We start from the raw sequence: 27,859 nt of genomic DNA on the forward strand, positions 1-27,859 counted from the left end.
TTTGTATTTATTTAGATTTTGCTGCTTTTGGAGCACTGAGACATGTTGTAGAAGGTATCAGAAAGCAGCATCCTCAGAATAATAAAAATTTTAAAAAACAGAGAAACAAGATTAAACTTTGTCATTTGTAGTGATTCACACGTTCACCTATAAAGTGAAAGATCCCAAACTCAGCGTCATCCAGCTTAAACATATGGAACTGCACACTGTGGTGACCCTTTGTGAATAAGGAAGCCGTCAAAAGAAGCTTCACCCAGTTACACAAAAACAATACAGCATTTTTGAATTAAACACCAATAAAAGACATGCACAGTGCAATGGATTACAGTGATAATAAACAGGTTATAAATACATACACGCCTGTAATAAAGTTAGGGTTCAGACATAGACTGAAAAGTCAGAAGAATTCCAGAATGAATGGGACGAATCTGGATCAGCTGACTCTTCTCACTCACTGATTACATATTTTTTTTAATTAAGTGGCTCCTGGGGGAGTGATCTTTAGATCAACACTCACTGGGCTGAGATCATCCAGCCGTGGAAGGCCTAATCCATCGACAGATGTTCAACAGAAACAAAGAACAGCAAAGTGAGCACAGATACTGTTCTCTGCGTAGTTTGCACTCGTTTGTGCTTCTTTCTGTTTGAAATTTATTTAATATAGTTTATATGCCAGTATCCAGTGTTTTTTAATTTTTATTTTTAGCTTTGACATTCCACAGCAGCTTGTAACTGTTTTCAAAACAGAAGGATGTAAAGGGGGAGGAGCCTACACCTGATGAGACCACCTGAGTCTTGGTCCAAGTGACAGGCCAAATGGCAGCACCTGGAATTGTAGGCGATGTTCAGATCCACAAAAGCTTTACTTTACTCTACTATTACAGCAAACAGCAGCTGCAGCATATTTCACTTCATAAATGAGTTTGTTGGACTGAGTTACAAACGTTTCCCCATTTCTTGGCTTCCTGTCACATCAGCAACAGCTCATCCTCATATTTCCACGTATTCTTCACATTCTGTTGGTCATTACTGCAAACCACAGCTAACCACCGTGACACTTTATATCCAGCATCAGCAGCTGTGGTTATGTGTGTAGAATCACGGAGGTCTGAGGTCTGTGTGTGATGTCAAGTATCATCCTTTCACGCTTATTTATTTAGATTCATTTTTGTAGTATTCAGTCGAATACAGGCGCTCATCTCTCTGTAAGAAGCTGATGTCACACATCTGTGACGTTGTCTCGGGGCGGGGTAATGTTAGGTTGAAAGTGAAAGTGAAGGGTTTATGAGCTCAGACTCTATTTTACAGTCTACACAACAGAAGGACAACGAGGTGAGTGTTATTGTGTATTTATTTATGCCGTGTTAGAATAGAATAATAGAATAATCTGAGAAATAATAAAGTGACATGAAATATATATATATATATACGGTATATAGTTTCCTTATTTCATCTTTGATACTGCAGGGCCTTTACGAACAGCAGTGACGTCACCACCCACTAAACGTTCAGCTAAAAGAAAAAATTTGCAATTTCTCCAACGACAAATTAGGACACGTGAATATTAAATAAAACCAATGAAAGATTAATATGCACGACTTTTCTCGTGGTTTTCTGGTGTTTTTCATTTCTGTCTCTGTAAAATGAACCTTTGCTGGTTTTCCTCTCAGACTGACTGGAGATGAGTGATCTGGGGGAAGATGAGGCTCCACCAGAGTCTCCAGTAAGCAGTACAAGTGTTTATCTATGAAGAGTAATAGGTCCAAAGGAGTGCCTTTAAACTTCAGTAATGAACCTCTATCAGACATAAAGTAAGTGACTGTCTCTCCTTTAAACCAACTTGTTCTGCATGTATCTATGAGGAAGATTGCCTGAGTGATATATTAGATCAGTGACACTTAAATAATCCTGAATTAAAACTGGGAGCATTTCACAGCGATGGTGGTCCTTATTGACAACAACATCTTATTAAGGCTACTTTTACAAGGTACATAAATGTGAGCCATCAGTGGCTCTTAAACAACACCATCCTTTGATGCATTTACCAGCCACCAGGTCACCAGCTGACGTCTTAGCTGTAAAGTCTGAATTAGGTTGCATTTTAGCCACATAAGAAAAGAGAGCAGGAACTTGAAGATGTTTTCTTGTCCTCAACCGAAAAAGGGTGGAGTGCCCACTCCGGGTCAGAGATGAATTCCTGCCCCAAGTGGAGGAGTTTAAGTATCTCAGGGTCTTGTTCACGAGTGACGGGAGAAGGGAGCCAGAGATCAACAGATGGGCCGGTGCTGCGGCTGCAGTGATGTGGACGCTGTACCGGTCCGTTGTGGTGAAGAGACAGCCAAGCGTAAAAACAAAGCTCTCAATTTACCGGTCGATCTACGTCCCTACCCTCACCTATGGTCATGAGCTGTGGGTAGTGACTGAAAGAACGAGATTGTGGATACAAGCGGTGGAAATGAGCTTCCTCCGAAGGGTGGCTGGCCTCTCCCTTAGAGATAGGGTGAGGAGCTTAGCCATCCGGGAGGGGCTCAGAGTAGAGCCGCTGCTCCTCCACATCGAAAGGAGCCAGCTGAGGTGGTTCGGGCATCTGACAAGGATGCCTCCTGGGCGCCTCCTGGGTGAGGTGTTCCAGGCATGTCCCACAAGGAGGAGGCCCCGGGGCAGACCCAGGACACGCTGGAGAGATTATATCTCTCAGCTGGCCTGGGAACGCCTTGGTGTTCCCCCGGATAAGCTGGAGGAGGTGGCTGGGGAGAGGGAGGTCTGGGCTTCTCTGCTTAGGCTGCTGCCCCCACAACCCGGCCCTGGATAAGCGGAAGAAGATGGATGGATGGATGGATGGATGGATGGATGGATGGATGGATGGATGGATGGATGGATAGAAGATGTTTTCTTTCAAATCTAGTCTCTTACATACATTTTAGCATTAAAATTTTCACTTTAAAGAAAAAAATTGGGATGCAGCCACCTGATTTGCTCAGATTTCAGAGACATCTGAATGTTCAGCTTCTTTTTTTTTTTTTCTTTTTTTTTTGCCTGTCCCGTTTGGCTCTTTTGCCATCAGAATTGTTGTCTAAAGGCAAATAAAGATGCCCAACGGATTTACTTTACCAAATTGACCATCCCAGCTTTGCCGTAATGGTCCATTTGATTCACCTTTTATTGTTCATTTTATTTTCACTTACTGAATACGGGACAGACTTGACTGGGGGAAAGAAGGGGAGAAAGAAAGAGGGAAAGAGAAACAGCTGAGAAGAGGGACGGGGGAGAAGGGCAAAAGACAAAAACCAACAGAATGAGCAGGAAAAAAAAGAAGAAAAAAATGCATATATCAATCACCTGGATCACCTGCTGAGAAAGAAAAAAGAAAACAAGCAGAAGAGAACAAGAGTAATAGAATAAACAACATCACAATGATATATGCGAATATGACAGTAAATACTAAATGTTAAACATTATTGTGCAGCACATAAGATCAACAGAACACAGTGTGCTTTGAGGTAGGAGCCAAAAAGAGTGTAGTTTGTGGGTGTGATCACCCGTGTGTACACCTGTGAGCATGGACGCGCTTGTTTTTTTTGTTTTTTTTTAAAGGTTCCTTCATGTAATGATCTGCTAGAGGGTGTGGGGGGGCCACAGCCCCGTCCTCCAGGGCATGAAGCAGGTATGGAGGAGATCAAAACTCCAGACATCCAGAGGCGCCCAGAACACAAGAGACCAAGGAAGACCAACAGAGGGGCAGCCGCGCCACTGTCCCAGAAAGAGCTGAGGAGAGTCCCAGATGAGGGCTCACTCAGCAGCCGCGGAGCAGAAGCCAGGGGGGGTTGCAGTGATGCGCCCGTGAGCTCCGCCGGCAGCCAGCTGTGCCTGAGTGACCGAGCCCCAGGCCGAGAGGCCGGGGGCACCCCACCTCCGAAGTGGCCCGAGCGAGCCCCAGGCTCCAGGCCCCGATAAGCGGCCGCCAAGGAGTGAGCCGGTGTGTACCTGGACGCCCATCCCCGGACACAAAGAACCACCAACACACCGATGTCTGAGGGAGTCCGCCACTGGCAGGGGAAGTGGTGGTAGGGGGAGATAGGCCTCCAAACCTTGGAGGGCCTAAGATGTCCCCAGAGAGGTGGCGCCTGACACCCAACCTGACATATAGACACAGACATACAGGCACACACAGATACAAACATCCATTCCCACCCTCATGCTCTCATATGCTCTTACTCCACACTCAACCAACGTGGAGACAGACATAAAGAGACGCTGTACACACGATCACACTCCCCAAGCGTACTCTACGAACCGGGTCTAGGTACCCTTGCCCCTGGAGGGGGGAACTGCACCCAGACCCAGGTGGTGTTACCCTTTTCCCTGCGGTGGGGAGAAGCAGACCGCCCCGACTCCGCAGCAGCAGGGAGGCCCCACACTCCAGACCGCAGTCGGACGGCCAACTCCTCCTCCTAGCCCCCCCGCTCCAGCAGGTCGCAGAGAATGGGGGTGAGAGAAGACTCCAAACCTCCCTCCACCCGCTCATTGTAGTGTTGATGCATGTGTGTTCTAAGGTGCATTTAAAACCCAGGAGGGCATGGAGCTACCTGCCAGAGAGCAGCAGGTAAGCGCATGGTCCCTCCTGCTAGCCCTCAATGTCTACGTGTATTTAACATTGAGAGGTGGGCAACGACGCCAGGGGTGGGGTGTACACCCTGATGGTACTTTGGACTCCGTGTATCGTGCCCACCCCCAAGATCCTATATGTATGTGTAATGCGAGTGTGAGTAATGTGAATGTCTAAGTTGTGGGATAAAATTGAGGCAGAGGCAGCCAGAAGGGGACGGGGTAGCCTCCTCTGCACCCTGGTGACATACCCCTACTCCAAGGTCCTGCATGTGTGGGTGGTTGTGGTGGAGCGGGAAGAGGGAGGCAGCTGGAGATGGGGAGGGAAGGAGGGGAGGGGCAAGTGACCCCTCCCTGGGGCCAGCTCCCCCGCTGACCCCAGTAGGCACCCCCATACTCCGCGACCCGCCAGGGAAAGGGGGCCCAGGCCCATCCAGACCGGGGCCCCAGCGCAGCAGCGCCTCCCGGCCCCACAGAGCCCGGGACAGTCCACCCAACCCCACCACAGAGAAAACTGCACCCACCCCACCATCCACTCTTCTTCCAGACTACATAAGACAATAAACGCCCAGGCTGAGATCTTCCTCCACCTCTCCTGTATCTCCCCCTCCTGCAGAGAGAGCCCCTGAGGAGAGGAAAGCTCCTGCAAGATGTGACAATCTTCCCCACCAGTTGAAGAGCCCCACAGGTGGCTCGATGCACCGGCGGCACCCTGCTCCAGGGCTGGGCCCCCATGCACCCACCCGCCCACAACCCCGGCAACACACCAACCAGGACCCAAGCCCCCGAGGCCCGGCCCGGGCCCCAGCCCAGAGACGGAGCGCCCCCAGAACCTCACGCCCATCCCGGACCCACCCAGGGGCAGCCAGGCTACCAGGTCAGTAACCCACGTCCGTCAGCACAGACCCTCCCCTAGCCCCGCTGCACGCAGCCGCGAGGAAACAGTCACCTGAGAGCCAACAGAGCCCCTAACCGGACATGACCGCTACCCCGGGTTGAGCCCCCCAAGGAAGATGCCTCCGGGGAACCCCCCGACGCCCTAAGCCTGTCCCTACCCCCACACCAATCACAACAGTGAAGGCGGGACCAAACTATGACCCCCCACCCCCACTAGGTGATGGAGCTGATCAAAGGGGCCCAGAGCAATTGATCTGATGTGGTGGCAGAGGCTGTATCAAGACTAATGTAATCTAATAGATAATTTCTATATTGGTTAGAATTAAGATTATTTTTATTTTTCCAGTTCATGAGGACTGTTTTCTTGGCTATGCATAGGGCAGTGAAAACCATATGGGCGATATTCTTTTCTGTAGTGACATTATCTAAGCTGCCCAGTAGACACACTAAGGGGGAAGTTGGAATGTTACATTTCAGACACTTCGATAAGTCTTCACATATCTCGTGCCAAAACTTCTGAACTGGTGGACAGAACCAAAGAGCGTGGATGTAATTGTCCGGTGAATTGGTTTGGCAGTGTGAGCAGTTGTTGGTAGACGTAAAGCCCATCTTGAACATCCGATGACCTGTATAGTGCACTCTATGTAATATTTTGTATTGAATTAATTGAAGACTGGGATTTCTAATTAGATGAAAGGTTTTTAAGCAAATCTGAGACCAGAAGTTTAGGTCTAAGTTAACTGATAAATCCGCTTCCCATTTTGCAATAGGAAGTGATATTGATTCATCTGTTTTAGAAAGCATTCTGTATATTTTGGATAGTAATTTGGGGGTTTTAAGAGTAAGAAATTGAACCACACTTGGTGGTGTTTGTAGTTCAACTTGACCCGGTTTAAATTTCTTTTTTTACTATGGATTTAATTTGTTGATATTCTAAAAATCTTTTCTTGTTGATCCCATATTGTGTAACTAGTCCGTCAAATGAAATAAATTCTGTTCCTTCTAGTATATGTTCTAAATATTTGATTCCTTTACCACTCCAATCTGAAAAGTTTATCATATTATTGTTTTGTAATATGTCAGGGTTGTTCCAGATAGGTGTACGTTTGCATGGGATTAATGAAGACGCCGTCAATTTTAGAAACTCCCACCATGCTGTCAGAGAAGAGCTGATGTTGATGCTTTTAAAGCATTCATGTCGTTGGATGTTTGAGCTGATAAATGGTAGGTCTGAGATCTCTAGATTATTGCAAAGTGCTTGTTCTACATCTAGCCAAGGTTCATCTAAGAGGGTGTGTTTTAGCCATCCTGAGATAAACTGAAGCCTGTTGGCTAAGAAGTAGTGCTGAAAGTTAGGCAGTTCTAGTCCTCCTTTATCCTTGGTCTTTTGTAGTGTTTTTAAGCTTATACGAGGGGGTTTATTTTTCCAAAGGAATTTGGACATACATGAATCTAGAGATCTGAACCAATCTTGTGGTGGTTTAGTTGGGATCATTGAGAATAAATAATTTATTTTTGGTAAGACCATCATTTTTATAGCGGCAACCCTTCCCATGAGTGATATGGGTAAACATTTCCATCTAGCCAGATCATCTTCTACCTTCTTTAAAAGTGGGATATGGTTTAATTTAGTTAGATCTGCAAGCTTGGGAGAAACATTAATACCTAAATATTTTATATTTCCCGATTGCAGTGGTGTAGAAGAGGAATTATGGAGGGAGCAATTAATCGGTAGGACTGTAGATTTTGACCAGTTAATTGAGTAATCTGATATTCTTGCAAAAGAGTTTATCAATTCAATCACCCCAGAGATATTGGTTTGTGAATTTTGGAGAAAGAGTAACACATCATCCGCATAGAGACTGATTTTATGTTCCACGTTCTTGCATTTTATGCCCTTAATTGTTGTAGCCTGTCTAAATGCTGCTGCTAGTGGTTCAATAAAAATTGCAAACAGTGAAGGGGAGAGTGGGCATCCCTGTCTGGTGCCCCTCAAGAGACAGAAGCTGGAGGATGTCTGGTCATTTGTTCTAACACAAGCTGTTGGGGAATTATATAATATTTTTAACCAGTTTATGAAAGAGGATCCAAAACCAAATTTGTGTAAAGTTGCAAATAGAAATTTCCAGTTAACTCTGTCAAATGCTTTTTCTGCGTCTAAAGAGAATATTGTAGTTTCTAGGTTTTTACTGTATGAGTAGTCTATCAAATTAAGTAATCTACGTGTATTTGTTGATGAGTGCCTACCTTTTATGAAACCAGTTTGGTCAGGATGAATTAAGAGGGGGGTTATTTTCTCCAGTCTCTTTGAGAGAGCTTTGCAGATTATTTTAAGGTCTGCATTTATAAGGGATATTGGACGATAGCTTGAGGGATATACAGGGTCTTTGCCTGGTTTTAGCAGGAGATTAATGTTTGCAGAATTCATATTTGATGGAAGTCTGCCCTTTTCTTTAATTTCCAACAACGTTCTGTAGAAAACTGGTGCTAGAATCGACCAGAATTCTTTGTAGAATTCTGCAGGAAAGCCGTCTGGACCTGGAGCCTTATTATTGGGCATACTTATCAGGGCTTCCTGGAGTTCACCTGGTGTCAGTGGTGAATCCAGTGCCATTGCTTGAGTGTCCAATAATTTTGGAAGAGTTATGTTGTCCAAAAACTGATCAATTTCTTTTTTAGATGGGTTTATTTGTGGTGAATACAACGTTTTATAGAAATCCCTGAAAATGTTGTTTATTTGTATCGGATCATATATTGTGTTCCCAGATGAATCTTGAACAGCACATATAGTTGTTTTTTCTTTATTTATTTTTAGCTGGTTTGCTAGAAATTGACCGGATTTATTACCATGTTCATAATTTTGTAGGCGTAGTCTTTGTACTAAGAATTTTGTTTTTTTATCAATTATCTCATTTAATTCTAGTTTTGTTTTGCGTATTTTGTTCAATGTTTCCTGATCTTGGTGGGACGCATAGGCTTCTTCTAGTGATTTGATGTTTTTTTCTAATTCCTGAATATTTTTGTTTTCTTTTTTCTTTTTATGTGATGAGAAAGAAATTATTTTACCTCTCATCACAGCTTTCCCTGCTTCCCATAGAACAGAAGCTGATGTTTCGGGAGTGTCATTATAGTCCAAATATGAAGTCCACTCTTTTTTAAAATATTTAATAAAGTCTTCATCTTTAAGTAGTGATATATTAAATCTCCAGTTTTTTCTTGGCGTAGTATTATTCTTGTGCATTAGTGTTAAAGATACAGGACCATGATCGCTGACAGCTATAGGATGAATCTCAGTGTCTGAAATGTCGTTCAGCAGTGAGCTGCTGACCAAAAAATAATCCAGACGAGAGTAGGAGTGATGGACATGTGAGAAAAAAGTATATTCCTTACTGGTGGGGTGAAGGGAGCGCCATGCATCGCAAAGACCAAAGTCGCTCATATACTGTTTGATTATATTTATGGACTGCCAATTACGCTGAGTTCCCGCTGTATTGAGCCTATCCATGTCTTCATTTAGTCCAAGGTTGAGGTCACCTCCAAGAACAAGTGTGCCATCTAAGTGTTCAGAGAGTGCACTGAAAAAACCGTGAAAGAATGAGGGATCATCAACATTTGGACCATATACACTTGCAATACATAGCTTTTTATCACGTATAGATAGTTTAATGATTAAGAATCTGCCCTCTGGATCTATAACTGTATCGAGTACTGTGAAATTAATATTTTTATGTATTAAAATTACTACTCCCCTTTGTCTAGAATTATAACAAGCTGAGAACACATTAGGAAACTCAGGTGTTTTAAGTTCATTCGAACCTCTAAGAGGTCTGTGGGTCTCTTGTAATAGGACAACATCTGCCTGTAGTTTTTTGAGTTGGTTAAATATTTTTAACCTCTTTACTCTGGAGCCAGCTCCATTTATATTCCATGTAATGAACCTCAGTGTACCCATAGATGTTTGTGTATAACTAGGGATGTATGCTGTGTGCGTCGCTTAGACAGGTGGAGAGAATACGTCACTTGTTCATAAATAAAGAGAAGGAGAGAGAGAAAAAATGTGTGGCGAGATGCTCCCTGAGTCTGACTTTGTGTATGCATAGTTACTAATATGAGTAGGCTTGGCTTAAGTGTGTGTATCCTAAACGACATTTTACTTCTGACTGAAGTAAAATGTGCTGCCGTTGAGCGCATGGTGTGTATGTGTCGAAATAAAGGATGTTTGTGGATGAGTGTCGAAGCAGGTGATCGAGGCAGTGAAAGGAATAAAGAAAGAAACCAAGGACAGGGGTGAGCAGCATAAAACCAAGAGAGGGAAAAGAGAGGAGGAAAAAAAAAAACGAGAAGAAAAAAAAAGCAGAAACAAAACGTAAACATTCCAATTAAATCACTGACGGAGAGTGACGGTGTTAATTCTGCTATGAAATCACACTTTAAGATGCGATTTGATACTGGTAAGTTAAACAGATGTTAATGCAAGTTAGTGTGAGTGGATAGGGAAATGGTGCAGCTGATTCTTATCTGGTGTGAGGTTAATACAGCCACGGAGTGATGTTGGGGTCGCGGTGGAGCTGTCCGTCCACGTACAGCCGGTCCACAGCGATGACAGCGCGGGAGCCCTTCTGGATGAAGCCGCGTCGGATTGGGAAGAGGACCCTGCGTCGTTCCAAGATCTCTTTGGGGAACTGGTCGTTCACGCTGAAGTCCGTTCCTTTTAATTCCCTGCCGCGGCTTTTCACATGATGCTTTTGTTTGAAGTGGCCGAATTTGGCAACGATAGGACGTGGTCTCCCGGCCGTAGCCCGAATGGGGCCGAGGCGATGCACCCGATCGAAGACAATGTTCTTCACAGTGTCCTCCGGCAGCTTCAGGTGGATTTTGATGAAGCTTTTTACCGTGGTCTCCGCGTCCTCTCCAGCAGCTTCTGGAATACCAGAAAATACCAGATTATCACGCATGCTACGAGCTTGTAGATCGATAACGGTTTCTTTTATTTTTTTATTTTCTCTATTGAGCTGGGTAACATTATCTGTGAGACATTTCACCGACTCCCTTAGCGTGGCATTTTCAGCAGCAAGCGTTTCCACCTGCTGCTGGCTGTACTCCAGGGATTCTCGCAAGCATTTAAATTCTCGGTGAAGAATCTCCACCAAGGACAGCCTTGCGTCGAAACTGGACAATCGCTTGTCGATTGACTCCAGTATGTCGGCAATATCTTTGCCGGCTGGCAATGTTGAGCCGGGGGAATCTGCCGGGCGTTGTCTTTTCGACGACGGCGTCTCAGGTTTGGCCGGGGAAGCTGCACACTGGGCCTTCATCACGAGATCCTGAAAGCACTGATCAATATAATCTTGGAGAGTCTCTAAACTCTCCTCGTTGTTCTCCAGGGTGTTGGAGATTATTTAGACAAATAGTGTTAGTTATAAGACAATTGATAAGTGTATTTGGTAATACTGAAGCTTAAATGAATTTGTTCAGATCTAAACTACCATTTGCTTTAATTTTCCACCAAAATCTCCGGCGTCTGACGTCAGTTACAACATGAGTCGCTTACCTTGTCCGTTCAGCTTCTTTATAACATGTGTCTGTGTTTGATGATTGGATGGATCATTAATACAACACATGCTCCTGTGATGCTGAGATTGGGTTACAGACTGAATGAACACTTTTTAAAGCTTTTACTGTACAGCTCTGTTCAGAGTGAAGGAATCTATCTGCACATGAAATCTGCTCATTGAAAATTGTCCCCAGTGTCCAGTAACAGGAACACGTGCCAGGCACAGAGCAAAACCCAGGATACAGGATCCAGCCCTCTGTCTATACGTTACTATTATTGTTATAATTTCATTTTATGTTTTTATTTAAAAAACAATATTTTCCCTGTAAGCCAGCGCTGGTATTAAACTTTTGTTTTTGACTATGTATTTTATCAGTAAATGGAATAATTTTTCGTTTGTGTCCAGAGCGAAGAAGACAAGCAATGTTCGAGGAGCAGCTGTCCTGCTGTGCTTTGTGTCAGGACGTCCTGAAGGATCCGGTCTTCACCAGCTGTGGACACTGGTTCTGCAAACAGTGTGTCTGTTCATACTGGGACCAGTGTGCTTCATCAGGAGACTTCTTCTGTCCCCAGTGTGGAAAAATCCCCACAACAGAAGCTAAACGGCAGACAGCCAGTGAACCCAAAGTGCAAAGTACGATTGAACATCTGTCTGCTGATAGACTCATTTCTGAAAACTCGACTTCTTGTGTTATGTAGGAGTTTTTTTTCTCTTTAGTCTCATTGATTTTCTGTCTTTCAGCAGATGTTGGTCTGCAGGAGGTTTTAGATGAACATAAGATCAGTCTGAGGAGGAGATGCGAACGTGTGACTGAAGGAAGTTATGAAACAGGAAGTAGAACCCTCCTCAGCAGGAGCTACACTGAGCTCTACATCACAGAGGGACAGAGTGAAGAGGTTCATACCCAACATGAGGTGAGGCAGCTGGAGACAGCTTCCAAGATGGAGGCTCTTGATGACACTCCAGTCAGGTGTCACGACATCTTTAAAGCCTTACCTGACCAACAGAGACCCATCAGAGGGGTTCTGATGAACGGCGTCGCTGGTGTTGGAAAAACCTTCTCAGTGCAGAAGTTCACTCTGGACTGGGCAGAGGGCTTGGAGAACCAACATGTCAGTGTTGTGGTTCTGCTTTCATTCAGGGAGCTGAACCTGATCAGAGATGAGCAGTACAGTCTTCTGGAGCTGCTCCATGTTTTCCATCCAACATTACAGAAGGTCACAGCAGAGAAGCTCGCTGTCTGTAAACTTTTGTTCATCTTTGACGGCCTGGATGAAAGCAGACTTTCATTGGATTTCACCAACAGGAAGCTGCTGTCTGATGTCACACAGAAGTCATCAGTCAGCCAGCTGCTGACAAACCTCATCCAGGGGAATCTGCTTCCCTCGGCTCTTGTCTGGATAACTTCCCGACCTGCAGCAGCCAATCAGATCCCTCCTACATGTGTTGACAGGGTAACAGAAGTACGAGGCTTCACTGATGCCCAGAAGGAGGAGTACTTCAGGAGGAGATTCAGTGATGAAGAGCTGTCCAGAATCATCTCCCACATGAAGACATCCAGGAGCCTCCACATCATGTGTGCTGGATCCCTGCTACAGTTCTGGAGCACATGTTGACTACAGAGCAGAGAGGAGAGCTGCCCAAGACCCTGACTGACATGTACTCATACTTCCTGCTGGTTCAGACAAAAAGGAAGAAGAACAAGTACCACGAGGGACATAAGACGAGTCCACAGGAGCAGACAGAGGCTGACAAGGAAGTTCTCCTGAAGCTGGGAAAGCTGGTGTTTCAACATCTGGAGAAAGGAAATATCCTTTTCTACCAAGAACACCTGGAGCAGTGTGGGCTGGATGTCACAGAAGCCTCGGTGTACTCTGGAGTTTGTACAGAGATCTTCAAACGAGAGTGTGAGATCTTCAAGAAAGCAGCCTACTGCTTTGTTCATCTGAGCATTCAAGAGTTCCTGGCTGCAGTCTATCTGTTCTACAGTTTCACCCACAGAAAGACAGAAGTGCTCCAGGACTTCCTGGAGAGAGATTGCGAATACAAAAACAGCTCCCCATCTATGGATGTCTTTCTACAGAGAGTCATGAAAAAATCCCTTCAAAGTAAAAATGGCCACCTGGACATGTTTGTTAGCTTCCTTCATGGCTTCTCTCTGGAGTCCAACCAGAGACTCTTAGGAGGTCTGCTGGGTCGGACGGAGAACAGTCTAAAAAATGTTCAAATAGTCATGAACAATCTGAATGAGATGAACAGTGATGAAATGTCTCCTGACAGAAGCATTAACATCTTTCACTGTTTGATGGAGATGAAAAATCTCTGTCCATTAGGAGATCCAAGAGTTCCTCAAGTCAAAGAACAGATCAGATAAGAAACTCTCTGACATCCACTGTTCAGCTTTGGCCTACATGCTGCAGATGTCAGAGGAGGTTCGGGATGAGTTGGATCTGAGGAAATACAATGCATCAGAGAAAGGAAAACGGAGACTGAGCCCAGCTGTGAGGAACTGTAAAAGGGCTGGGTGAGTCCAAATGTGATTAACATTAACAATTCAGACAGTATAATTCAAAGTAGGTTCATTTTTTTTATATCGTCCTGATGATATAATCATCCAGGTAAGGGAATTCCATCTGGACGTAGTGTACTAAACAGTACATTTGCACAATGAGCAAAATAACACCACTGACTAACAATGAGGTCAGTTTCATGATCATTAATTGTCATGACCATTGATCAATGGCCTCCAGCGCCATTCACAGACAGATTAACATCTATCAGCTTAGTCTATTTCAGCATCCTACAAGTATTTAAAAATCATCAGATTTTGATTATCTACAAAACATATGGTAACCCATTTCCCCTCTTTGAACGTAAGTATCTAATATTAACTATCAATTTCACATGCTTTGTTTACATCACCAGTCTCTAAATGACTTCTGTGGTTTAAAAAGAAAGAACCCATGTGTATGCTAAGCACAAGTCTGTCACAGAGAACACCATTAACCAAAGGTCTGAAAAACATTTAAATTCCATCCTAAATTTATACATGACTCTTGCAGCAAACAAAGATAATCGTTCACAACTGGAATTGTTTAATGAGTAACCCAGTACAAAAATCACATTAACACAGTGGCCAGTAAAAATGTTATTTGGATCCAGATGATAACTTTTTGGAGCCAATTGCAGAATCAGGTCATGTAAACAAACTGTGCACAGCCTGAATGCAACTTAAGTCCCTTCTGCAGATTAAAGCTAAACAATTATTAAAATAATTAAAAGAAAGAAGATAAGCTGACATGTTAGTGGGATATGTTCAACTGTCATCAAATGTGTAAAGTAGATCTAAAGGGTAATGTTTGTCCTTACAGACTTTGTGGCTGCAGACTCTCAGAGACTCACTGTGAAGTTGTGGCCTCAGCTCTGAAGTCCAGCCCATCCCATCTCACACAGCTGGACCTGAGTTACAATGAACTGCAAGATTCCGGAGTGAAGCATCTGTCTGCTGCATTGGAGAATCCAAACTGTAGACTGGAGCACCTGAGGTCAGGTCACAGACTTTAGTTTAATAAGATTTGGGCCAATGGCCAAGTTTTGTGTGTTATGGCAGTCTAATCTGGTCTTCCTGTTCTTAAATATAACCAGTGGTTTGCACCCTGTTGTAAATTTTATTTGTACATTGTACATAGAAGGCATCTCTTGAGTGTAGACTTTGACAAAGATACGCTTTGAGGATGTTCTTGACTTGGGTAAATGTTGTGAGTCATATCTTCTTCACCAGGGAAAGAATTCTATCAGTATCCACTCTTCTGTGGTTTTCCAGGAATTTTTGCTATTGCTGAGCTGAAAATTGCATCATGTCATTTTTAACAATATATCAGATTGTTAATGTGGCCACACCTAAAGGTTCTACTATTTTTCTGATAGATTTTTTTAGCCTGACAAATGCCTACATATATCATATGTAATATATACAGCTTTTATGTGTGAGCTGATACTAATTTTGCTATGAGACTTGACTGAGGACAGCAGCATGTTTGTTGATCTGTGTTGACATGAGTTATTGTTCAGGAGTTTGAACCACAATTGCAAAAGGACAAGGTCACTCTACTCATTTATGGAAATCTTACTGGTTATTTATAGTAATACTGAACTGCACAATTAAAAATGTAAATGTTTGTGCAATAACTGGATTCTTGATTCTTGTTATTCTTACTTTAGATTGAAGGGCTGCAGGTTGTCAGAGTTCAGTTGTGCATCTCTTGGCTCAGCTCTGAAGTTCAACCCATCACATCTGAAACATCTGGATCTGAGTGACAACATGCTGCAGGACTCAGGAGTGAAGCAGCTGTGTGGTTTTCTAGAAAGCCCGGAGTGTAGACTGGAGACTCTGAGGTAAAATTCAAAATCTTGGTCTGTCTGCAGAATTTGTTCAAAGTTTTGTCTAAAAACTAATTTTCATTTTATTTGTATTGAAGTCCAAATGACTGTCTGCTCCTCAAAGAGGAGCTTATAAAGAAGGTTTATAACATTCATTAGCACACTGTACAAATTAAATTAATTACTGTGCCTAACATGGGTTGTACTCAGTGGTTGAGAGGAGAGGTAGAAACACTTAGCAGGACAGTCAGAAAAACTCACGACCACACTGGTACTGGGAATTCCACAGTGCTTGTCCTTTAATGCACACTCTCTTAATCAACCTTACAAGGCCCAGTCTAACGGCTACTGTTTATCATACATGAAGCACAGTGTTTCTACAACCCGTAACGTTGCAAATTGTTAGAGGGGTAAAACATATAAAGTCCGTGTCTGTCCACACTCTCACGTGCTAGCACATTGCTCTCATACTCCACAGAGGGCAGTGGCGCATATTTCTGACCTTAAATTGTCTTAAAGAGACACCACACCATTGTGACTGTTACAAGCTTATCTCTGCGGTTGAGAAATTTATTGTTAGTGTTCTCTGAGGGGTATTCGCTTTACTAGCCCAATGTTATACACTTGTTATCTTCTCTACAAGTTAAACACATTATTACGTTATTAAATAATAAGTTTTGTTTGGTAACAACAAGTAATTTCATCTTCTGCTGAATACATTTGCAGGTTGGCTTATTCACCCTTTCAGAATAATCCCTTATCTCCTTTTTCATTTCTGCTATGGTGCCATAATCCTGATATTTTTTTTAATGAAAAACTCCTTTAAGATGTTCATTGCAGCCAGTATAGTGTCTGTTTTCACGACCTTTCATACTACTGCTTTACACACTGAGCTTTGTCACCTCGACTGTTTTATTGTTTTCCTTTTTTTCCATACTCTTGCAAGGTTGGCATCCCAGTATACTATTATTGTGATACTTCAAATAATACTCAGAAGAGCAATGCAAAAAATGTCTTACACAGTGGATGCCCTAATTTTAAGTCATAATTGATTCAGTTCAATTCAGTTCCATTTTGTTTGTTTATATAGAGGCAAATCACAACAACAGTTGCCTTGCAGAATTTTATATTGTAAGGTAAAGACGCTACAATAATACAAAGAAAACAGAGAAAACCCCAACAATCATATGACCTCCTTTGTGCAAGCTCTTTGGCAAGAGTGGGAAGGAAGAACTCCCTTTTAACAGGAAGAAACCAGGCTCAGGGAGGGGCGGCCATCTGCCACAACCAGTTGGGGACCTATGGGCCTATGTTGTTTATTTTCTTTGAATGGAACTGACCCAGAGCCAGCTTTTATTTGTTTGTTCATACACTTCCTTCCAAATTTAGTTTGGAAAATGTACTTGGCATAATAAAGGTTCAGTGGCCATTTGATGAAGAGTTTGATTTGGGTCACTACAGTAATGCTGTAAATATGCACATGTAAAACCTGAAAACCCTGGATCAAATTATCTGTGATTTTAATGTATATAATTTTTTTTCTTATTCAGACTGATTCGGTGCAATTTGTCAAGGACCAGCTGTTCTTCCCTGGCTGAAGCTCTGAATGCAATCCACTCCTATCTGAAGCTTCTGGACGGGAGTGAAGCACCTGTGTGGTTTTCTCAAGAGTCCACAATGCAGACTGGAGACTCTGAGGTTAGACACCATGTTTTAGTTGTACACTAGGATGAATATGATATGAAGTCTCAGCTCTGAAGTCCAACACCTCCCATCTGAAACATCTGGACATGAGTGACAACAAGCTGCAGGATTCAGGAGTGAAACAGCTTGCTAGCCTTGTGGAGAGTTCACACTGTAGGCTTGAAACTCTGAGGTCAGTTTACTTTTTTATCTGTTGCATCCATTATCCTTATGTAAGGACATCTGGATTAAGTGGATAGAAGCTGATAAGATAACAGTCCATAATTACAGAAAGCTAGAAAAAAAAAGCTTATTGGTTAGGAATAATTATTCTTGAGCTGCACATTTAGAACCTGAACACATCTGGTTGGATTATCAATTATTTTATCTCCACATTTTATTCTTTACTCAGATTAAGGGGCTGTGAATTGTCGGAAACCAGTTGTTCTTATCTGGGCTCATCTTTGAAGTCCAACCCCTCCCATCTGAGACATCTGGACCTGGGTCACAACATCCTGGAGGATTCAGGAGTTAAGCAGCTGTCTAATCTCATGAAGAGTCCGCATTGTTTACTGGAGATTCTGAGGTCAGTAAACGATGGTAGTCGGTCCACGCGGTTTTCAGGAACACTGAACTGAAGTTAGTATCAACCCTTCGGCATTTCCTGTAAACCTGCAGGCTTTCATGAGTACAACTGAGAGGAGAACAGTGATAATAACTTATGTCAAGCAGTCACATTCAACCAGAAGCTTGCTGTGGTCTTGTGTTTAAGTTGATAACCAGACAGTTGCTTTTGTTGTGTCCGAGAGAGGTCCAAGTCCAGAGTTTTGTGTATTACTGTTAAAAGCGGAACAAATATAGGACTGGGACCAGGGGACATCAGTCAGTGGTGGACAGATCAGCAGGAAATGTCAGTTTGGGGTAATGACAGGGCCGTGTGCGGGAGTGCTGTACGCCAAATGCCAAATTGGCGGACAGCAAACAGCGTCCCCAGGCGTTGAGGTGGAGCCCGTCTGCCCCAAAAAGATGCCTCCTCTCCCAGAAGGCATCAAAATTGTTAATAAAACCCACACCGTGGGAGACACAGGCAGAGGAAAGCCAGGTGTTAAGGCTGAGCAGCCGGCTGAAACTGCCTATCCCTCTGTGGGGGTGGGCCCGGAGATAAAAGCACTCACCTGCAACTGACCAAGGAGGCTGAAGAGTTGGAGGAAGTCCAACTTCAGCAGCTCAGATTGCTGTTTGGGGATGTCATTGGTGCCGATGTGGATGATGAGCCGGTTGGCCTGTGGGTGGGACGCCAGGATGTTGTGAATTCTGTCCACTATGTCAACAACGGTGGCTCCCGGGAACGACAGCGTGAGCGCCCCCCTCATCCGCACGTTCCTGACAATGGAATCCCCGAGGACCAGCATGGAGAGAGGAGGTGCCACCGGGGGCTGCTGGCCCTAACAAATTTCTGCAGTAATGAAGCCTGTGGGGTGCTCAGTTGATTAGACTTGATGCTAAAAGCATCTGCAGGTCTGTGAGCCTCAAGCTCAGCATGTTCACACCAACATGTTAACATGAAGAACTAAGAGAGCGCTAGCTACACTGCACAGCCTCTCCACTGCTGCTCTGAAGAGATCTGAACCTCTGCTGTATTTTATACTGGATGTGCTGCACATAAACACTTATTCAGTGTTTCTTTTTCTCTCCACAGATGGCTGCCATTTTGGTAAATGGGGTAATGCATGTGCTGAGAGAAGATGAACTGAGTCCACAGATCCACAGAGGTCGAAGCAGCAGCAGTTTGTGCATAGAGTCTCTCACTGTTCCATGTTACTGGGATGTGGTGTGTCAAGTAGAGCTCCACCCATCAGTCACTGATATAAGAATCGGTAGAAACGCATAAAACTATGAGTGCTGCAGTGCAAAATGTAGACAATGTAGAGCCAACCATGTGAACTCCACCATGGAAGGATAAACTGTAATTATACCCATGATATCATTGTATCATACAAGAAGCACCCTGTGTGTTTGCCAGGCCAGCAGTGCTTCTTTGCTTTGCTCATGTATAAAAAGATGGACATGTATGATCATTTATAATTTATTTCTTTTATTTTCATTATAATACTGTATATGATCAGGTGATGAAAATTTATGTTCATAAACAGCAAATAAATGAATAATAAACATGTATTTATTGTTCTTCTTCTCTTCATCTACATACTCACTGTATAAGACAAAGTGATGGGTTACAGGCACTGTTAGCATCACTGTCTGACATTTAGTCACAATTGTCTCAAAGTCCCATTGCGCTAAAAACTGCTTAACATAGATGTAATGTTGCCATTTGTTTTAAGATCAGCTACTGCACATAATTTATATAACTTGTAAGCATGTGAGTGACATAAAAATAATTCCTAAAAGCTTCATAGATGTTGATAAAGTTTAATCCAGCTTGATTGATGCCTCTAGCAGGAGTTAGGGAACAGACATACATATTTATGCTACAATGATTATGGTAAGATTATACCTGGGATGTCAGATTGACTATGACAGTGTGCATATGTAGGTTGTGTGTAGCTTTACATCATTTCCTTAGGGATTAATAAAGTATTCTGATTTTTTATTTTTTTATTTTTTTTATTTTTTTGCATTAACTTCAGCCACATGAAATGTAAAAAGAAATATTCTGAAAGGATATTTCTTTTATTTTTATTTTTTCTGTCATGTTTTTTTTTTTTTTTTTTGCTGAAGTATTTGATATTTGAACATTTATACATCTGTATCCCTAGGGGTTAAGAAAGTGAGTCCAAGTTCTTTGTGGGGATTTAAGCAGTTTTTATGACAGAGAAAAAGCGCAGGTGTTTGCAGGTGTATATTTTTTTAATTTCCTAATGACACTTTTCGGCATCACTCTTTAAGCTGGCTAGAAGAACAACAAGCATTAATGTGTCATTGAAAATCTTTGTACTACAGTCAGTCATCCACCAGAGGACGCTGCTGATCAACAAACGGCTCTGCTGACGGGCCTCGTGAGGATGGAGCGGTTAGTAAATAAAAGTTCGCCGCAAAATCTGGATTAGCAGCCTAACACACTGCACCCCGAGGCTCCAGGAGCTGCATGCTCATCCATCAGCTCTGCCCGTGACAGTTTGATTGGTTACGTTTTCTTATATGCAACCAACATAAACTACAATACCACATGTGCTCAGCTTCTGTCACATAACCTGCCTTCACAAAGAATCAATAAACATTTTTTAATGTGCAGATAACTTTTAAAAACTTGCTGAAAAGCTTGACTAACATGAATGAAGTTTAAAAGCAGTTCACCGTATGTTCTGCCACATACAGAAGCCAATACTCTGCTCATACTCAGCATAGAGGACATGTGATCAATCTGACAGAACCTCTGTGCTTGTCTAAATACCGACCGATCATAGACGTTCAGTCCTCGCCATCACTTTCATGACAGACTGAGCCAATCGCACAGAGAGCGTGCCACCCCGCAGTGACATCCTAAACCTTATGATGGTCTCTGGCACAGCCTGGTGGACTATTTTCTGGTTGACACCAAAAACCACCAGTCTGCATAAAAAATGCAGCATTTGCTGCAAACAAGAACACAAGTTATCAGTGACTAGTCCAACTAACGGTCAGTGAATACTGAGATTAGGATTTTCCTGAAGTGGGTATTGTATTGCTATCTGATTATCTTGAAGTATACTTTGTCAGACCTTTGTGTATAATTTTAATTAGAATAAAAGTGCCATTCAAATGCCTCAATCTAAGTAAAAAAAACGTGGTCTTTTAGTGTGATCTCATAAGGGTAACTTTGGGTGATCTGAGCAGATTGGAGGGTGAGTTCACTGATATGCACTAAGAAATATGACCTATAACCTAATCCAGATCTGATGAAAATAAGAAATAAATAAGAAATAATATCATCATCAATAAAGTGTTCTTTTGAATCATGTCTTTTTCTTTTACACTTTAGTTTTACTTTGAAGGCGCCGGAAGTGAGTGTGGCGGCTTTATATCTGGAGCTGAAACTTTCTCCTCTCATTTAAAGTTGCTTCCAGCGGAGGACGGACCTTCGCCGACAGCTCGCACTTTTACAGCCGCAGTCGGGTCACGGGCGCATGGCCATGGCCTCCATCGTCTGCCGGGTCCAGTACTTGGAGGACTCGGATCCGTTTATCTGCACAAACTTCCCCGAACCTCGGAGACCTCCGACGGTGAACCTGGAAGAGAACCTGCCGCTCAGCGAGCAGATCGCCGGGATCCACAAGCTGCTGGAGCCGCCGCTGAAGGTGGGTCACTGACGGGACTACCTGGTTAACGCCAGTCCTGCCGGGGAGCTTAAACCTTTACGGGGAAACCTGCGAAACCGGACCGGACAGAGAGGCTGGGGTGGGAATAAGTTTTAAATGCCTCGAATTATCCGAGGCAGGCGACAGTTTTCAGGTGTCAAAGAGGCGTTTATGATGTTTGCTGCAGTCCAAAAACACACACCGGACTTTAAAATCATACAGCCTGGTGCGTCCGAGTTGGAGCCGAAACGCGAGTCGTTCAACAGGATAGCAGCTGTTATTCCTTTTACACATTTAATACTGAAATCAATACAAGTGTAAGAGAAACAGGACTTTATCGACCTGCTCCTCATTAAAGTAGAAAACGTTTTAATTAGACTTATATCCGTTTCTCTTTTTTCAGTCTGATTTTCCACGTGAGAGCTTTTTCCTTAGTCCCAAGCCCCCTTTCTCTGTCAGGGATTCAGAATCGATCAGAACATAATCAATAAGGCTTAACGTCACTGCAGGGTTATTTTCACAGCAGAGGCATTCAGCAGCACCCTGAGACAAAATAAAGCCGTCTGTTTAATCGAGATGGAAAAGGGGCAGAAGGCAATATAAAACTGCATAATGTGCCTTCAGAAAGATGAAAGGTTAGGAACTGAATAAGTGCAGGTGCAGTGAAGGGAAGCTAAGTGGAAAAGGTTAAATTAACGAACTGTAACTCCAGGTTTATTTCGGGGACAGAAGGTAGACCTGAATGACCCCACCGGGAAGTCTCAAAGGAAAAAACCAAAACACTCAGCACCCTGTGCGCTCAGACTGAAATGTCAACAACATTTTGTACACTTGGTTATCTTCCCTAAAGGGTGAACCCTGCTGACTCTGTGTTCATCACGGGTTTAAGACCAAATCGTTTGTCTTTCATCAAAAAGACCATTTAATGCCTGAAAGCTGTGGGGGGACTTGTGTCCTATTATTTCCCTCTCAAACCGAATGATCAGGCCGTGTCATATTGTAAAGACCTCATAGAATAATATTATTCAGCCTGCAGGCTTACTTGTGGTTCCTGCTTTTCTGAAAGTAGAATGGGAGGCAGACCTTAAGGGTCTCTTCCTGTTTAAAGGAAGTTCTTCCTCCCCACTGTCACAAAGTGCTGCTCATACTGGATCTTCTGAACATTTGTATCACTGGGAAGTGTCTGCAGGTGATTGTTGTGAACAGGGACTGTATAAATAAAACTGGATTGATTCAAAATGAAGAAGTAGTCTTCCTGCCCTTTGAAGCTATGTATGTGCAGTTTTGCCTCATGAAATTATTGTGAGAAGTCGTGTTGCTCCGCTTCTCAATGGTCCATTCTGTCAGGGAGCTGAAAATGTGGCTGAAAATGGTGAATTTAATGCGTCGTTGTTTGGAAAAGCGGAATAAGCTTCGTGGTCCTGTTTCCTGTTGCTTGGGTGACTAATGATGCTTCTTTGTGCTAAGGAGTCTGTTTTTCCAAACAGGAAGTGACTGCAGCGTCATGTCACTCAGGCTCACTCAGCATTATGTCAGCATGCTGTTACACTGCAGTTAGTCATGTTACATGTAAGCACACATTCCACAGTTCTGATGGTCTGAAGTACACGGCACAATAAAGTGATTGCGTAACATTGCTGACAAAAGCGGCGTCTGGTTTAAGCGTCAAAATGAAATGAGGTTAATTTTAATGGGCGACTGTCAGAAACATCTAAATGACTTTTGGCTACAGAGTTTACGATGGGCTGTAATACAAGAAGCTTTTAATTGCAGCCTGTTAAATGAAGATTAGCAGCAGTGTTATAATTCAGTGAGCCCTGATGGTGCCAGTGTTGTGGGACTGTCTGACATTAGGTAGCATTATGAAGCTGTGGAAACTTACAGGCTAACTTCAGAGCAGCGATTTCTCTGAGGCTGGATGGTTTTCATGACAACCGCTGTACACGAACCTAATTTCCACAAAATTTCCAAGAAGCTAAAGTTGCCATCTTTGATTTCACTCGTACTAAAGCTCCTTGAGAACGTTATTATTTACCTGACTTATCAAGAAAAGCAAGGGCTGTTTTTAAAGCTGCCTTTTGTAATGACACTCTGCACGTTTTAATTAGTCCACTGTCAGGAGGAGTTTATTACAAGTCAAATATTTATTTATTTATTTTAGCGCAGCCTTTTTTCCAGACCCTTATGTCTTCTTAGTTACGTGTTTGGTTAAAAGAGATACACTCGTTTTACGACCTTGTGGTGAAAAGTGGTATTACACTAAAGTGCAGCCTTGTACATAAACAAGCATCTTTTTCCTCCACATTCTGTCTTTATTTAATTTTTAAAGGGTTTTTTTTCACAGGTATTTATAATAAGTATTTTATTCGCAGCAGAATCCTGAGCCCGGTTCTGCTGATGGTTTCTTCCTGTTAAAAGGGAGTTTTTCCTTCCCACAGTCGCCAAATGTGTGCTCATAATGGGTTGCCAGTTTTCTCTCTATTGTTTTAGGGTCTTTACCTTTTAAAAATAAAGCACCTTGAGGTGTTGTTTGATGCTATATAAAGTTCCACTGCATTTAATTGGAATTGAATTAAAGTTGCATTATTTTCACACACCAAGAGCTGCTCACAACTGTCTGTACCCGTGCATTTCTTCTTCACTGTTACAGCCTAATGAAGCTTGGACTGTGTGGTCATTTCCATCTGTCTTTTGTAACTCCATGTTGTAGTTTTAGTATTTTTTTTTTATTTATTTATTTTTTTTTTAATGGTCTTTGAAAAAATAGTTGAAAAAACTCCAAATAACTGAACCAGTCAGAAATGTTCAGAGCTGCAAGCCCTGGCAGGAAGCTGCATGTACTTATGAAAGAAAGTTGGATCAGGAATTATTTGGAGGTAAAACTTGGCGCTTAATTTAGACCTTGTTTCATCTGGTGTTAACACAAAAGAATGGAAGTTGCCATGAAACCCAGTGTACTCACAACCTTTAGTCCCAGGAGCCTTGTTCACCTTTGGCCTTTAGTTCTCTGCATTTGTGCTCCAGATGAGTCACACATGTCATTTTTGTGCACGACTCTACTACACCTTATTTTCAGTCCATGTTTGGCATGCTGCTCTAAGGCCACAGCATAGTAAACAAACGCATTAGCAACAACTACATATTTTTTATTTTTAATAATAGTGGTGAGCACCAATCAGGAGCGTTTCGAGCTGCAAGGCTGACCCAAAAAGTTCCAGAACCTTAAGATAATAATTCCTTCAGACATTTATTTTGTAAAGCGGTTTCTTTGCCAGTGAAGAACAGAGTCCCGGCAGTGGAAACACACTGAGCTCTTCCAAAGCCTCCTAGTCCCTGCAGTGCAAACACAGCTTTAACAGTGAAACCGAAGCATGACGATGACATATCTGAAGATGTGTTTTAATGGTTAGTCCATCCAGTCAGCGTCACAAGAGCAATTTACTGATGATGAATCTCATGGTTCCCTCATCTGTCTTAACCCGACTGCCATAAATGCACAAGTAGTTTTCCAGGAAAAATTTCCAGCTCTCAAGCGATCAAAAGCTCTCACAAGCTTCAGCCTCGAGCTACCGTGGTCATAGCTGCAGACAAGGAAACGGGACCCGTAACTTCTAGGAGCTGATGGAGGCTTTAGAGCCACACTTGTTCAAACTGAGAAACTCCTCATGTTTCCGTTAATGCTCAAAAGAATGTAGAAGAAATGTAACTGTGCCGCTTTAGACAGTAATCAGACTACAGTAACTACGAGCATTCAATAGTGATTTGGGTTTGGAAGGTGAGACGTTACAGCGCTGCGCACAAAAACAATAGAAATATCCGTGTGAGCTGCCAGGTACAGACTTTCAGATATGTATTATTGCTAATAGTTGAAAAGTTACAGCGGTATGATTTAAAGTTTTGCCTTCATCCATCTTATTGACGTCACATTTTGCTCTTTTTCCCTCTGCAGTTATTAAAAGAAGGATGAAGCAATCATTGCTCAGCAGTCTTTGTTTGAACATGTTCTGCACTGTTTCTGTGAAACACTAGTGCTGATTTCTCACTTTCTAAAAAAGGAAGTTCTGTTTCAAAGATTCATAGCCATCATGTGAGCCCGACACCAGCCTGCCGTGAGGCAGCCGGAGCCCGGCTGGAATTTCGAGCATCAGATAAGCACCAGAGAACGCTAGTCCCTATAGATTACATTCCTCCACTGACCCCCTAATTGTTCCCATCTTGCCCCAGGGCTCGACCTGAGGCAGCTCCCCGCCTCCTTGATAGATTCAGTGAGATAGTGAGAATGGTACACAGCCATTACATCTGCTGTGCTGCACGAAGCTGGTTCTATTTCATCGCTGTCCTCCTGCTTCACTGCCTGGTTTTTGGAGGAAAAGGGTGGGACCTGTAAACAGCAGATAAGCTCGGATGGATGCATGGACGGATGTAATACTAAGAGCAATGTGTTGATAAGAGCTGAACAGGCTTTTCCTTCCTAAAATTTGTAGGCAGCAGTTGCACAAACAGTCTGTCGATGAGTTTTGTTTCATACGCTCAGTGTCGGCTTTAAAGAGGATCAAAGTAAATTAGCAGTAGTGTTTATTTAAATCGAGTGTAAAGCTGTTTGCACATGATCTCCGGACAGTGTCGCGGGAAACCGTCTGAGTTTGTCCCGTCTTGCATTCAGCACACACGGCACAAGATTCTCCACATATGTTTTGTCATTACTAAATACTTCATTTAGTTTAGGCAGTGCGTGACGTCTCGCCTTCTCCTCTTTCTCCTCAACCAAACCAGTTCAGACAGACGACTGCTCTAATACAATTCATAAATTAAATAAAACACAAAGTCATCCGGGCACCACTTTCACTTTTCTGTCATGGTACGTTCCTGTCAATTAGAACTTCTTTGCAGACAGACGAGGTGTTTATTGACCTGGCATGAGAGCGTGTCCTGGTAAAGGTTTCACTCCATTTGTTGTACCTGCACGATGAATGTGAACAAAACAGCTGAGGGGCCTCTTCTAATTTCCCCTGTCAGCTGTTGCCACAAATGAACAGAGAGAGGATAACGTATCAGGCGTCCAATCAGCTCAACGTCTTCCCAAAGCCTTCGTTACTCCCCGTGTTTACTGGACTCTTATCTAGAATCAAGTCAAATGTGATTGGCTGGTGGGAGCTGGATGGATGCGCTGATAGGCCGATGCGCTGTACAGACTCGTCCGAGCTGATGTTGGACGAGGCGCATTTGCAACCACTGCATTGTGTTTTCAGGCAGTTGTGTGTTATTTGTGTTACAACTCTGCAGCACTCTTTGTATGTGATTCTTTCCAGGTTAACGTCACTTGCCCCAAATCTGAAGTAATTCCAAACAATGGATGATGATCCCCTTCAGGAGGCAAGCTCTTCACTTCCTGCTGTGTCAGACATTTGATGTTTGTTTTGACAGGATGTTGTAAATCTGTCTTTTAACATTTGTTACTCATACAGACTGGAAAAGGGAACAGCTGTCAGAGCACGCTTTTTAGTATTTAGTTTAATTGTGGGAAGCCAAAATTGTGATTGAGATTTAGATTTGACTAATTGTGCAGCCCAAGAACACACACTCGTGCTCGGAGTGAATCATTTGCACGGTTACCGTCTCTGTCCTCAGAGTTTGTAGCAGGGCATCTAATCCAGCTGATTCAAATTAGAAAAGGTGGAGTGTTCTTCAACCTTTCCTGTTTGGTTTTGCAAAATAATAAATACAGTGATGACACAGTTCTGCATAACGGAAGCATCTACATTTTGACCCAGTGGGTCAATAGGATGCTAATCAATGAGGACCAAGAGGGGGGGAAGTTGGAGGAGGAAGGCGCCACAACGTGCGTATGTGTTTAAGCCATTCCTGTCCACTCTAAGATGTTAGGTTAAAAAACATTTTTAACCATTTTGTCCCCACTTCATGGAGATCACCGTAAAATACTAACACTCACAGCCGAACTCCTTTATTTGGGCAGAATCCTGGTGAGATGGAGAGTCGGTGTGTGCTTCCTGTGTCTGTACTCCAGCTTCCTCCTACGGTCCAAACACTTGTTAGCTTAACTGCAGATTCTAGATTACCATGTGAGGTAGATGTGCTCTGTGGTTCAAATGTGACTTGGTGTTAAAGCGCCTTGAGTGGTCGGTAAGACTAGAAAAGCTCTCAGTCTGAAGGTTCTTAGTATCCAGGTCTTGGTGATCTAAGGAGCTTGGAAAGAAAAGCGACTGGACTGAAGTTTCTTGAAGACATTTCACCTCTCATGCGAGAAGCAGCTTCTTCAGTTTGCACATAAAGGTCAAAGGTCACTCTTTTGAGGATACCAATGTTTACATTTTGGACAGAGAAGACAGATGGTTTGAAAGAGGAGTGAAAGAAGCATCTATGTCCACTGTGAACAACCATCTTTGAACAGAGGGCGGGGCTTATGACACCCACTGTGCCATCTAT

At 43.1% G+C, this 27,859-nt stretch overlaps 1 protein-coding gene and 1 pseudogene across 5 annotated transcripts in view; both read left to right on the forward strand.

The window, feature by feature from the left end:
• Positions 1 to 1,681: 1,681 nt before the first annotated feature.
• LOC146678119 (NACHT, LRR and PYD domains-containing protein 12-like) lies at positions 1,682 to 17,758 on the forward strand (annotated as a pseudogene).
• Positions 17,759 to 21,185: 3,427 nt separating this feature from the next.
• Positions 21,186 to 27,859, forward strand: part of fhod1 (formin homology 2 domain containing 1) — a 51,054-nt gene continuing 44,380 nt past the window's right edge. For all 5 annotated transcript variants that reach the window (XM_085406530.1, XM_085406685.1, XM_085406762.1 and 2 more), the window contains exon 1: positions 21,186 to 21,415. In XM_085406530.1, coding sequence (XP_085262656.1) covers positions 21,245 to 21,415 — 171 coding nt within the window. In that variant the 5' untranslated portion in view covers positions 21,186 to 21,244. The remainder of the gene's footprint in view (positions 21,416 to 27,859) is intronic.

The sequence above is a fragment of the Rhamphochromis longiceps genome, linkage group LG1 (assembly GCF_057381845.1).
Source record: "Rhamphochromis longiceps isolate RC_006_pf linkage group LG1, R_longiceps_female_GT1.1, whole genome shotgun sequence".
NCBI lineage: Eukaryota > Metazoa > Chordata > Actinopteri > Cichliformes > Cichlidae > Rhamphochromis > Rhamphochromis longiceps.